Source organism: Staurois parvus, unplaced genomic scaffold (assembly GCF_062004578.1).
Source record: "Staurois parvus isolate SC_StPar_1 unplaced genomic scaffold, SC_StPar_1.0 ptg000027l, whole genome shotgun sequence".
NCBI classification, from domain to species: Eukaryota; Metazoa; Chordata; class Amphibia; order Anura; family Ranidae; genus Staurois; species Staurois parvus.
Genome location: NW_028317823.1, coordinates 4,621,790 through 4,636,182, shown reverse-complemented (window position 1 = coordinate 4,636,182; position 14,393 = coordinate 4,621,790). Strand labels below are relative to the sequence as shown.

Below are 14,393 nucleotides of genomic sequence, written 5' to 3'. Positions count from 1 at the left end.
GATGACCTTTCTATAACCTGATGACGCAGGATTTATTATTGTGCATTCTAAACGCACATCTGGTGAGTGCGTTTTTTATCCATTCGTGTGGCTTGCACCTGTTGTCACTCCCGGATCAGGACATCCACACACTTTGGAATTGTGATCTCTGATTGATCCACACGATTATTTTGAACTATATATCACGATTAATCACCTTAAGGTGATATCACCTATCCACATTTATTTGAAATTGCATGGCAGTATGTTTACTAATATGTATTATCATTTAGCGCTGCACCAACTTATTTGAATACATATATACTATACAATATATATGTTATTTGTCTCGTATTGTTCTATAAAGCTTTGATCCCGCTGTGACAGGTGAATTAATTTTTTTTTTTTTGTGATTGCATAATCTGTTAACTGCATAAGGGGCTTGGAGGGGTGGGGAAACAGCAGTACACTGATCTTCCAAGTGAATGGCTGGCACAAGTGTGATCACTGGAGGACAGGCAGGCTTTTCTCTCAGCACAGAAACTGACCATGCTGAGATGGATGTGCTCCCATGCCTAGTGTGGTCAGTTTTATAGGAAAGCAGAGGGACTGGCAGGAACACTAGGAATAGGCCTGAAAAAAGTTTGGCCAGAGACCTGGGACTAAAGCATTGATTAGCATATATACATACCCAGAAAGCTCATCATTAGAATCCTTCAGAGACTCTCATCGGTTTAACTCCCCAGTATTTACAGTATTCAGCACTAAAGTTGGGGTTTACATACTTAAAGGTGGTGTCCAAACACTGAACATCTTATTTGCTCACTTGATCCATTAGATATAGCATTTAAAAACATTGTTACATCTGGTAAGTGCAAAAGAATACCTGTCAATCCTGCCAGACATCCAATGTGTCCTAACATCTCACTGACTCTGGTTAGGCAGCTGCCAGAAGGCAGGGTTACTCTCCAGTGGTTATTCAGAACCTCAAAGCATACACCTACAGAAGGAGCCGCAGAAATAATGGAAGAGTCCAAATTACTTTAATGGTTCACATAATAAAAATCCAATGTGTTTCAGGGGCCAAAAATACCTTCATCAGGGTCATGATGTAGTCAGAACATTAGTGGGCTCAAGAGAAACGTTCCTGTATTAGGCTGACTATAAATGCAGACATGAATGGAGGAATCTCCTGCTGCTGGCTTCCTGACAGCCATCTACAACTGTCAGAATACCTAAACAGTGACTGCAGCTGATTGGCTGCAGTCTCTGCTTGGGGTTTTTTTTTCTTGCCTGCCTCTCAATTTCTCATTTTTTTAAGTTTATCAAGCCAGGTGGTGTTGGCATAGCTCAAATTTTGACTGGTTTCTCCTGTGACTGAAATTCAAGCTGTTTATGGTCAACCTGTATAGGTATAGTGTTACTCAATCAGGAGAGTCATAGCAAAAACACTGGCATTACTGGCTACTGATGGCCTACATAATATGACAGCATTCACTATTTATGTGAAGCATTAAATCAGTTTGGACCCTTCTACCATTTTGTCTTGTGCTCCTTCTGATGTATACTGAGCACTATAATCTTGAGCAGTGTTGTCAGCCCTGGACATTTCTAGAACTTTCTATGGGGATAAGGAGAGGGGTTATGGTGTTCTGTAGTCCAGATCAGGAGAGAGCAACCTAGGGTAACAACGCTGCTCCTCCATAGAACAGTACAGTGAATTGGCATAGTCACCCTAGAAAAGTGTTGTTTTTTAATGGGAAAAACCACCAGGTGAACATAAAGCTGCAGTATAACTGAGTGCTTGGCTTTCCTGGGGATTTCTAGTTGTGGTGTTGGGCAAGAAAGGTCAGAGAATGCTTAAACATTTAACTAGGATATTGTGAAGTCATCAGCATAAATGTGGCCACTCTCCTAAATAACATGGGGTCAAGTTAAAATGTATCTAGGGAACCATGTACTGCATGTCCTAGCTATACAGCTGAAATCCTCCAATACTCCCGAGTGAGCAGAACTAGCCAACTCAGTGACCCGGCACAGGTTTAGCCAATGTTTATCCAAGGATTATGCTTGAAAAGCAGCTCACAGGGATTGGATTTCTAGGGGAATGTGCAGGACTCCAGATATCACACTAGATAAAAAAGGGTCATTCCAACAGGACCTCTGCAAGAATCAGATGTCCAAGATTAGTAGAGCAGTGGTCTCCAAATTATAGCTCACAGGCCAGATGCAGCCCCTTTGCTTGCCTTTATCTGGCCCCCAGGGCACTGTTCTTCCCTTACACAAACTAGGTGGGGAATGCCAACAAAGGGGCACAATGTATGTGGTGTTTTTTTTTTTCCCTGCCACTGACCACCAAGCCTGAGGCAGTCTACTGCACTGGCCATAGTCCAGATACCTAAAGTCTTGAAGGACCATAAACTGGACCTTTTTATGCTTACGTTTAAAGACCCCCTGAAGCTGAGATACATCCTCCCACTAAAGACAGATTCAGCTCTAAAATTGCTGAGAGGTTTTTTTGGTAGAAGTGATGGGTAAAGTCTTCTCTGCCCGAAGCTTCTTCCTCTTTCCCCCCTTTTTTTTTTCTCCCCCTGTGTTCTCTCGAATTCCTCAAAGTCCAGGATTGGGCCACGTGTCGGAGATAATGTAACTCCTAAGCACATGTGCAGGGCAACATCAGAGGCCATGCAATGGCTGAAAGCAGCAGAGATGGTGACAACAGGGTATGCATTGGCAACGGGTTCCTGGACCTGTTATTACTGCAGTAAACCGAAGAGGATTGGTGGGGGAACAGCTTTTGCCATAATCTGCACAGCATACTTGAACACAACTAATTTCCTTGCACTTAAGAAAAAATAAAACAAAATCTGCTTCATCACTTATACTGGTACAGTTGTGCTCAAATGTTTGCATACCCTGGCAGAAATTGTGACATTTTGACATTGATATTGAAAATATAACTCATGTTGCCAAAAAATGCTCTTTTATCGAAGGATGATGATCATATGAAGCCATTTATTATCAAATAGTTTTTTGGCTCCTTTTTAAATTATAATGATAACAGAAATCACCCAAATGACCCGGATCAAAAGTTTCTATACCCTGGAATGTTTGGCCTTGGTACAGACACACAAGGTGACACACACGGGTTAAAATGCCAATTCGAGTTTAATGTCCCACATCTGTGGCTTTTTAAATTGAAATTAGTGTCAGTGTATAAATAGTCAATGCGTTTGTTAGCTGTTATGTGGAAGCACTGAATAGGCTAGATACTGAACCATAGCGATCAGAAAAGAACTGTCAAAAGTCCTGCGTAACAAGGTAATGGAGCTTTATAAAGATGGAAAAGGACATATAAAGATGTCCAAATCCTTGAATACACCAGTCAGTACTGTTAAATCACCTATTAAGAAGTGGAAAGTTCGGGGATCTCTTGATACCAAGCCAAGGTCAGATAGACCAAGAAAGATTGCAGCCACAACTGCCAGAAGAATTGTTCAGGATACAAAGGGTAACCCATAGGTAACCACAAGAAAAATACAGGCTGCTCTGGAAAAAGACAGTGTGGTTGTTTTGAAGGAGCACAATATGATGACACTTCAACAAAAATGAGCTGCATGGTCGAGGTTCCAAAGAGAAGCCTTTACTGCATCAATGACACAAAAAGGCCCGGTTAGGCATGTCAAGGTGTTGTCTAATATATTTTTACTGGGCCTTTTTGTGTCATTGGTGCAGTAAAAGCTTCTGTCTGGCACCTCGACCAAACAGCTAATTTTTGTTCAAGTGTCACCGTATTGTACTCCTTAAAAACAACCACACCATCTTTTTCCAGAGCAGCCTGTATTTCTTTTGAGGTTTCCTGTGGGTTTTTCTTTAAATACCGGACAATTCTTCTGGCAGTTGTGGCTGCAATCTTTTTTGGTCTACCTGACCTTGGCTTGGTATCAAGAGATCCCCGAACTTTCCACTTCTTAATAGTTGATTTAACAGTACTGATTGGCATATTCAAGGCTTTGGAAATCTTTGTATGTCCTTTTCCATCTTTATAAAGTTTCTTTACCTTGTTACGTAGGACTTTTGACAGTTCTTTTCTGATCCCCATGGCTCAGTATCTAGCCTAGTCAGTGCTTCCACGTAAGAGCTAACAAACTCATTGGCTATTTATACACTGACACTAATTGCAATTTAAAAAGCCACAGATGTGGGACATTAACCTCTAATTGGAATTTTAACCCGTGTGTGTCACCTTGTGTGTCTGTACCAAGGCCAAACATTCCAGGGGATGGAAACTTTAATCATGGCCATTTGGGTGATTTCTGTTATTATGATTTAAAAAGGAGCCAAACAACTATTTGATAATAAATGGCTTCATATGATCATCATCCTTAAATAAAAAAGCATTTTTTGGCATGATCAGTCATATTTAGAATATCAATGCCAAAATTTAACAATTTCTGCCAGGGTATGCAAACTTTAGAGCACAACTGTATATATTTGCATCATGGCTTAGTTTTCTTGGTCCCACTGCAAAGCCTCACAAGTGCCTATAGATCCTGCCAGTTAACTTAATTCTGCTTCCTGTGATGGGTGACAACACTGCTTCATTGCTTCTGAATACATAGCAGTGTGGCTTCTAATAGGATATGCCTATATGAACAAAGTTGTATCCATCGCACTCCTTTCAGGCTTCTCCACACTTGGTGTTGAGTGCTATAATAAATTACTGAACGGAGTCATTGTGTAATGCTGGGAAAATGGGCTTCTTCGGCAGTACACCTTGGTAGAGTAGTAATCTTGTCAGTTATTCACATAAGGTAATTGGTATCAGACTGACATTTTGGGGCCTCAAAGGATCACCGTCTTGAAAAAAGGTATCCTGTGAGGTCTGAAATATTGGCCTTTTGATGTCTGGTATAGTGATACTCTTTGCTCTTTGGCCCCATGTACACGGGACACTTCTGAACGATGGAAACTGACTGCTGGAAAATGTAGGTTAAAAAACGTCTGTTTAGCTGCATTTGCATAACTCGTTTGTTTGCGTTTAGAAGCAATTTTTAAAGATAAGCACAGGAGAACCTCCCAAATGCCCAGAATGCACTGAAACGTGGTAAATTATTAACCATTTCAGACTGTTTCAGAGAAATACAGAGAGTAGAAGCAGAGACAGCAGTATATGTTGAGATTAGCTTAGGTGTGAGTTGCTCATTAACATTTCTTTTGTTTCCAAGGGTGGGAGAGGTGTCTGGTGGAGGGAGTCATTAAGGCCACCTGGCAGGGGGTCTTCCTGAGGAGTTTGAGGTGTGAATTGTTATTAACATTTCTTTTGTTTCCAAGGTGGGAAGGTGTCTGGTGTAGGGAGTCATTAAGGCCACCTGACAGGGGGTCTTCATGAGGAGTTTGAGGTGTGAATGGTCATTACAATGTGTGGCAAGCTTCTGTTACCAAGGGTGGGAGAGGTCTGAGGTGTGAATTGGTCATTACAATGTGTGACAAGCTTGGTAGGAATATCCTGTGTTCAGTGTTTTGTCCATCTGAGTACCTTGAAAACACTTTGCATGCATTTTTCATGATGAAAAAAGGCTCTGGACAGCATCGGGAACAGGAAGAGTTAAAAAAAAATTGCAAGTGCGTTTTGCCGCGTTTACAAGCGTTTTGCGTTTGAAACACTGATAAAATCGACTCAAATGCCTGTAAATGACTGTAAACGAAGATGTGTACATGGACACATAGGAAAACATTAGGGTGAGTTCAGGGGCTGCTGAAAAAACTGTTTAACCGCTCCTAAATGTGAGTTTATCAGCTGCAGTGTACTTGAACCCTTATTCACAGAAAGCATCAAGGTGTGCTGGTGAAGATCCTAGTTTTCCTATATAAACTAGAGTGGTATTAGAAGGCATTGCTGGGATTTGGTGACAGTGCTGCACTGCTCTTGAATTCAGAGCAGAGTTGCCATTCATGTAGGCTGTCCCTGGTTGCTTTACAGTGGGATGAGATGTTGCAGGGGGTGTAGCTTGCTATCAAAAGCCTGTAGTTGGTCATTCAGCACCTGACCACACCTAGTCCTGACCACTGTTTTCTGGACTGGCAGCACTGCCTCTGCTGCTAAAGCCCTCCCAATGGGAGCTGCAGTGTCTGGGAGGGAGAGCACGTGAGATACAAATGGAGAATTTGGATCTGCCCAGGAAGTTAAAAGGGGTGTGTTCAAATGAGGGTATAGCCACTGGTATTACCATGTAATCCAGAATTGAAAACTGCTCTCCCACAGTAAAAAATGTGATTTACTGGAGTTCCATAAAGGCCAATGTTTTGGAGATGCAACGCCTTCCTTTTCTCAAACGTCACCCTAGAGCAGGGGTCTCCAAACAATGGCCCTCCAGGTGTTGAGGAACTGCGAGTCCCATGAGGCCTTGCAAGACTGACAGCCACAGGCAAGACTCCCAGGGGCAGAGGTATGATGGGACTTGTACTTCAACAGCTGGAGGGCCATAGTTTGGAGACCCCTGCCCTAGAGAACACCCACATGTGATGCTGAGCCTCTGTGATTAACCAAACTGAAATCCAATGAATGACAGGGGTGGATGAGGGACAGTCAAGCTGAGGGAAGAGCTAAGTGATGCTGGACCTCCTCCAGAAGGCTCTCTGACCTGCTGAAGCTTCTAACGCACACTGCAAGCAGCTCAGTGTGCAGTGAAATCAGAATAAACAATTTCAGTACAGGAGAGAAGGCTGATTATAAGGACAGAGTTCAGCTTTAAAAACACATTTAAATTCTATCAAATTATGTGAACCATCAGACTACACAGTTCATAATTATGACAGATGACTATCTGACTGTGTGGATCCCTATTAGAACATGTTATTACTGAATCTTGCTATCCTGAGTTGAACTCCCTGGTCTACCCCCCCTTCCCAATCAGTCCCTAGCTAGGATGATGTAGTTTGCTCTGTACAGAGAATTGTAGGTGACAATGTAATAAGAGCAACACAAGGAAACCCTCAAGATCCGGTCTAGGAGACAGAAAATATTTGCCCTTGTAGCTCTGAGAGAACGGCGAGAGCGTCTCCTGGTGTAATGAGTTCAGGGAACCAGTCACCCTCTCGCTACAGACTTGACAGCTTCATTCTCTTCTCTGTACTGTAATTACAGCTACACAGCTGTTACTAGATTCTCCAAGATACAGATATTTCATAGCTTGTCCTTGGTCACAGGAGTGGAAATCCTCACTGGGAGGGTGCAGTATCCACTTACACAGGCCTATTTAGAGCTGGAGTTTAATCTGCTTATGCCTTGACTTCCCTATTTCTGTTTTTTTTCCTCTCCTAATCAACATGCTACTGAAACGTGAAAAAAAAATTATAAAAAGAAAATACTGGGTCTCTGTGCTTCTCTATGCAATGCAGTCTGATTCCTGATTACATCACAGCACTCTGCATCCAGGCTGAAAGCTATTGAGAGGAAAACTGTGATATACAAGTGTTTCACTAGCTAAATTGTGTCCTACGTGGAGTTTATGTATAGTTGTGGTCATTTTATTGTATTGGTATCTGCAGAGGTACCTGTACTGAAGTTAGAGGCCCAGTTGTTGCTTCTCGGCCTGGGTATGATCAAGTGTAGTTTCTGCCTTCATCAGTTTTTGTTAATATAACACTGGTGCCCTTCTGACCAGGAGGGGGTGCTAGTTGGTTATTCACAATGTAGTAAGGTGGGTACAGTGGGTGGGACTTTTTATTTTTTTCTGTTCTTCTAGGCTTGTCTCTGCTTATAGGCAGTCTCTCAGTATTGATACCTTTCTAGTGGGAATTGAACTAAATCGTGTCTATTCATTTAGTGGGAGGCACAAGGAGCTCCCAGTGACATGCCCCCTAGGGGGCATCCCAGAAGGCCGTAGTGGAGAAATTGAAAAACCAACCAAACGGCAGATCTAAAAAAAAAAAAAAAAAAAAAACAGTACTGGGAGCAGCTGCAGGCATCCTGGTATAACCGCTCAAATTCCAGCAATGTATGGGTTCTGACCTGACCACCAATGAGGAAAGGCCTTAATCCTTGAACCTCTTGGATGCAAGGCTCCTGAGAGTGGCAAGGTACTCTTCATCTACCTAGTCCTAGGCCAAAGCTAGGGGGACCCAGCTCCTTAGGGACCTGCCAAAGCTGATCCTCCATGTACTTGGTGAGGGCTTTCCCGAAGAGACCTCCAGTTTTAACAAGCACCACACCACAAGGCTCTGTCTACAGTTGTCCCGTCACTAGACCATTTCAACAAAGATCTCCCCGAGATTGTTTTTATACATGTTTGTGAAGATATCCAAAACCCCTGAGGGTGCTGTCATCTTAGATGTGATGGCAGTCCCAGCGATGCTCAGAACCGCCATTCAAGTGACACACTACAGTATTCCCCTTTTGTTACATTAGGTTATGTAGGTAGACTGGGGAGGGGAGGAGGAGCTGGGCCAGCACAGTGAGTATTTAGACACTCCAAGAAGGGCTAGGTCCCACCCACCTCCAGATCCCCCCCCCCCTTTTTTTTGTGGGTTTTTTGTGTGTTTTTTTTTTCTTTTTTGTTGTGGGATTTTTTGTGTTTCTTTGTTTACTGCTTTGATCTGACTTCCTCTTAGCAGGTGGCTACATTCATTCTCTATGGTCCTGCTCAGGGGCGGACTGACAACTCATGGGGCCCCCGGGCAATAGGGGATCATGGGGCCCCTGTGTCCTTGCCCAAACTGAAAAAAGCCTATGAAAAAGGTACCAGGGGCATCTCATGGGGCCCTCTACTGACTCCGGGCCCTCCTGCTTTGATCTGACTTCCTCTTAGCAGGTGGCTACATTCATTCTCTATGGTCCTGCTTAGGGGCGGACTGACAACTCATGGAGCCCCCGGGCAATAGGGGATCATGGGGCCCCTGTGTCCTTGCCCAAACTCAAAAAAGCCAATGAAAAGGTACCAGGGGCATCTCATGGGGCCCCCTACTGACCCCGGGCCCTCGGCAATGCCTGAGTTTCCAAATGGTCAGTCCACCCCTGGTCCCGCTGTATGTAGCCACCCTCTTCTGCTCACTCCTGAGACTGACTATGGGATTTGTGTGTTTGGAATGAGAAGTGCATGTTATGTGCAAAGGCTGAGACAGCTTCAGGAGCTCGTGGAGGACAGAAAATCACAAAAAATGTCATGGAAGATTACAGGTCCATTAGGTAGTGGATGTGTATGAATTGTTTCTGGAGAATACGGATATCATTACCATCACTTTCATAACCAAATGAGGATCCATAGATAGCTGACTTATTGGAGAATATGTTAGAGGTCTTTGATGATATGGGCGTGCAATATCTGATCTATCCAGCAGATGGCAATGTTGCTCCAGTTTTGTAGGAATGCCTATTTATGAGGGTTTCCCTGCAGAGTGTTCCAGTTAGTTTTATGTTATAACAACATTGTGTCTGCTCTCAAGAACTGAATTATTTCTGAGCGCAACAGCTTCGGTTTTATGGCTGGTTAGAGGATCTGTTATCACAAAAATAAAGGGAGCATGGAAAAAATTGATTTTACCAAGAACAGTTGAAGGAGCAAAACTTTTTTGTGTTTATATTGCATGGGCCTTGGTTCAGAGGAGAGGTGTAGACATTAAAGCGTACCTTTCCACACTAACCCTGAAAACGAACTCTGCGTGCCAATCTAAAGACCTCTTGCAAAAAAAAAAGTGTTATACAGTTTGGGTTTTTCCTGGTGTTGAAGCACCAGGCTCTGTAGTCCTAAGCTCAGATGCCTCCTGGGAAGGCTATGTCACCAGTGCCTCTCGAGAGATCTGAATTGTAAATCATGACTTGCTTCTCTCCAAGTAACAAGGAAAATCTATTAAATTGTACAACTACAGTTTTTTTTGTCTGCTGATGGCATACATACAGCTGTAGTGAAATATTATACAGAAACTCATTGCTGCAGGTTTTGCTGTAATTTGGCATCAGGCGAGGTGAGAGGGGGCTGTCTGAAATTGTCCCATTTTTCTTGGTGCCCCATAATGCTGATTGCTAAGTACCACATTTATTTGGTCCCACCTGGAACTCGAGTGACAAGTTTTAGGTAGTAATAAGGATCTTATGTGCTGACACATGAGTGACAAAAACTAAACTGAACCAAAGACCAGCAAGCACCAAAAAATGTGTTCCACCACTAACTAGAAATATATATAAAGATGAATAGTGCTGCGCTAAAAACTACTAACCCCTACTTTACACAAAACACATAAACAAATATTTATTCCAGGTACTTGCCATCAAATTTACGCAGCGCTTTACATATATATATATATATATATATATATATATATATAGTACATTCACACCAGACCCTAACCCTCAAGGGGCATACAATCTAAGGTCCCTAACTCATTCATACACATACTAGGGCCACTTTGGACAGGAGCCAATTAACCTACTAGCATGTCTTTGGAGTGTTGGAGGAAACCCACTCAGGCACAGAGAGAACATGCAAACTCCAGGCAGGTGGTGCCGTGGTTGGGATTCAAACCAACTATGCTAACACTGCCAGGCGGAAGTGCTAACCACTTAGCCATTGTGCTGATATAGATAGATTGATTTTATTACTCATGGGTTAACAGGACATAGATATATTTATCTATCCAATTTAAAGGGGAAAAAAATGTGTAGTGGCACAGACCAAATGGTGTATATTGAAGTCCAACTAACCCCCTAACATGGGGCATGAAAACCACACTAAACTGTGATGAGTATTGATGATAAACCTGTGATATACACAATGAATAAAAAACAAACATTAATAAAAATAAATGATCATATAAATACTGTGAAAATAAATTCAAAGTGACAGTCCATAATAGAGCGAATCTAGAAGCGTGGTGACGTCATTTCCGGTACAGCGGACAATTGCCGCCATCTTTGTTTTACCAGGCGAATAGCCTCTATACTCTTGTAAATACATCCTTTGTTGTTTTTAATTAACTCTATTACACTATGAAAGGCCCCTTTCTCTTATTTACCCCATTGGTTTTGGTGATGTGGAGCTCTCAGTCACCAGGACACAGAGGAAAGAAGAATTTGGAGTGTTTCTTTATTTGACCTATGTGATGTGGGTCAATCTGTGGAGGTGAGCATGCATGCCTGCTGGTGGTGGATATCACAAGTATATATTAAAGGAGAAGATTCCTAGAATTACACTTTTAGATTCACTCTATTATGGACTGTCACTTTGAATTTATTTTCATAGTATTTATATGATCATTTATTTATTGTGTATATCACATGTTTATCAATATTCATTACGGTTTAGTGTTTTCACGCCCCATGTTAGGGGACTAGTTGGACTTCAATATACACCATTTGGTCTGTGTCACCATTATTTGTGACCATTATACATTTTTCCCTTTTTAATAGGACCTTATTGATTGATATTATTACTCACAGATTGAGTTGGATATATAATATATTAATTGCTATTTATGTGTTTTGTGTAGTTAAGTAGGGGTTAGTAGTTTTTAGTGCAGCACTATTCATCTTTATATATACGTTTTAGGTAGTATGGTGTGTGTTTGGGTTTTTTTGTTTTTCTTTTTACAGATAAATGGTGTCAACCAGGGATTTCTTAACTCTGTTGGGATTTCCTCTCCCTTCCTGTTTGGGCTATGGGACAGGAAGTGAAGGGAAACCTCCCCAATGGGACAGAGATGACAAAAAGCTGACAGGTGTTATGACCCTCAATTAGCCAAAGAATTAACCACTTTAGAACAAAGACAGCTACAGTGTGGTTGTCCAGTTCTAGGATGGTGTCCTCCCAGAATGCGTCTCCAGTGGCTTACAACCGGCGCTGTCAGTGATCGCTGTGTCCTATGGACACAACTTATTACATGACTAGGTAAAAGGCCAATCACAGCGGCCACAGTTAACCCTTTTATCACCCCAGATGTTAACCCTTTCTTGCCCTGTGCCATTAGTACAGTGTCAGTGCTTTTTATTAGCATTGATCACTGTATTGGTGTCACTGGGGATGTCAGTGGCACCAAGTCAATTCCCCCCAGTGTCAGAATTTCCGCTGCAGTCCCGCTGCAGTCTCGCTGATCACCGCCATTACTAGTAAAAATTAAAAAAAAAAAAAAATCCCAGTGTGTGTGTATATACTGCCATTTGTAAACACTATAACTTTCACGTAAACCAATTAATTTACACGTATTGGGATTTTTTTTCTTTGTTAGCAAAGACATGTAACAGAATACATTTTTTTCCTAAATTTATGACAAAATTAGATTTTCAAAAATGGTTTTTACTGGACATGTTTAATAGCAAAAAGTCAATATTTTTTTTCAATAGCAGAAAAAATAAAACCGCACAGGTGATCAAATACAACTGAAAGAAAGCTCAATTTGTGGGAAAAAAGGACGTAAATTTAATTTGGGTGCAACGTTGCATGACCGCACAATTGTTAGCTGAAATAACGCACTGCCGTAATGCAAAAAATGGCCTGGTCAGGAAGGGGGTTAATATAGCACTAGACCTCCTTTAAAAATGTACAGGTTACCCATTTAGAGTTACAAAGTGTTGCCTATCGAGATTTAAGAACCGTAGCTGAGGTATATATTTTTTTTTTTTTCAACAATTTTGCTTGATGCAAATGCCACATGACATAAACAAATTGCAAAGGTTGCCATTTCATTCTCTAGGGTCTTTGCTAAAAAATGTAATGTTTTATATTCAAATTTTGGATTCTCTGGGCTTGGTCCCATCCTACACCTGGTGAGTTAATATTGCAGTGGAACATCATTTAAAAATACACTCCATAAATATACAATTTATCACACCTGAGAAAATATGCCTAATGTAAAATGCTGTTTTTTTTTTTCCTAGATGCCAAAGGTGGTGTATAACGTCCATAGTCTGTACGCCCCTGTATTCTTAGAAATGCCAATGCTTCTGTGCATCAGTGCTCATTCCCACACATACATACAGTGCATTTACCACACACAATATCTTTCTTCCAAAAAATGTATGCTGAAATGTATTAAGGTTTAAAGGACAACTAAACCTCAGAATAAAAATTTAGGAGATAAAAAAACAATTTTGGCTGGAATTGGCCTTAGTGGGTTAAAAAAACACAAATCAAGGAACACATGTCCTAACCCTTGCTCATTAAATCCTGAAGAAAAAGGCCTTGGCTGGAGTATCCAGTAAACGTCATTGCAAATTCTTTTCCAGATATCGAGTCCAGACGAGGGCTATGAGGGCAGATCCTTGTATGAAAGCTGGCTCGACAAAGATCCTTCCACACAGAATGCTGAGCTACCAAGGTAAAGTAGCTCACCACTTGCCAAATTAAAGACATCAATTAAGTTATCAAATGCATATTTGCAGTAAAAAAAAAAGTTAATTTTGGTGCACTCAATACCTTACACTTTTTTTTTTTTTCTGATAAAATAGAAGATGAGGTTGCCCCACATAAATGTGCCAGACATGTCAAGTTAAAGTGGTTGTAAAGACTTGGTTATGCAAATGTATAATGGCTTTGTACAGAGCAGCCCCGATCCTCTTCTCAAGCTGCTTGCTCTAGGGGCTCGTGTATGCTCCCTCCTCATTGGCTGTGATTGGCAGGAGCCAATAGCTGCTGCTTCTGTGTATCACCCAATGAGAAAACCCAGGAAAGCTGTTGCTCTTGTGCACATTACTGGATCGAGATTGGGTTCAGGAAAGTACTGGGGGGAGCTGTACATTGAAGGTTTTTACATTTTGTACATGGAATGCATGAAGATAAAAAAAAAACTTCAGCAAATTGCATGCACCCATGAAACGAAGCATTTATTTTCTTCTGGTTTCGCAAGACGTAAATGGCACCATTTTTAAATTGGGGAAAGCATCTGATTACTCCTGATCAGGGGCGGACTGACAACTCATGGGGCCCCTGGGCAATAGGGGATCATGGGCCTATGAAAGCCTATGAAAAAGGTGCCAGGGGCATCTCATGGGGCCCCCTACTGACCCCGGGCCCTCGGGCAGTACCAGAGTTTCCAAATGGTCAGTCCGCCCCTGCCCCTGATCTTGGTGTGATCAGATTCTGTTGATGGCAGAGAAGGGATCTGGGTCTAATAGACCCCAGATTTCTCAGAGTACATTTTTGCTGCCTATTGCCATCACAGGGGATATTTACATTCCCTGTGATAGCAATAAAAGTGATTTAAAAAGACAGTGTAAAAAATAAAATATAAAAAAAACTTAATGCCCTGTCTCACCAAGCTCACCTGCACAGGTGAACACACACGGTCCTAAACAGTGATTGCACTATGCATGTGAGATATCACCGTGAACGCATCAGATCGAGGGCAGTAATTCTAGTGCTAGACCTCTTCTGCAAATCTATAAAAACCTTTTAAAGCGTTGCCTATGGATAATTTATGTAATT

General features: G+C 41.8%; 1 protein-coding gene across 3 annotated transcripts in view; it reads left to right on the top strand.

The window, feature by feature from the left end:
- Positions 1-14,393, top strand: part of LOC149471146 (N-acetylated-alpha-linked acidic dipeptidase 2-like) — a 160,925-nt gene that overhangs the window by 128,719 nt on the left and 17,813 nt on the right. For all 3 annotated transcript variants that reach the window (XR_016307249.1, XM_089656563.1, XM_089656570.1), the window contains one exon: positions 13,196-13,287. Coding sequence is in view for 2 of the 3 variants with exons in the window: in XM_089656563.1 (XP_089512689.1) it covers positions 13,196-13,287 (92 nt within the window). In the remaining variant the exon portion in view is untranslated. The remainder of the gene's footprint in view (positions 1-13,195; positions 13,288-14,393) is intronic.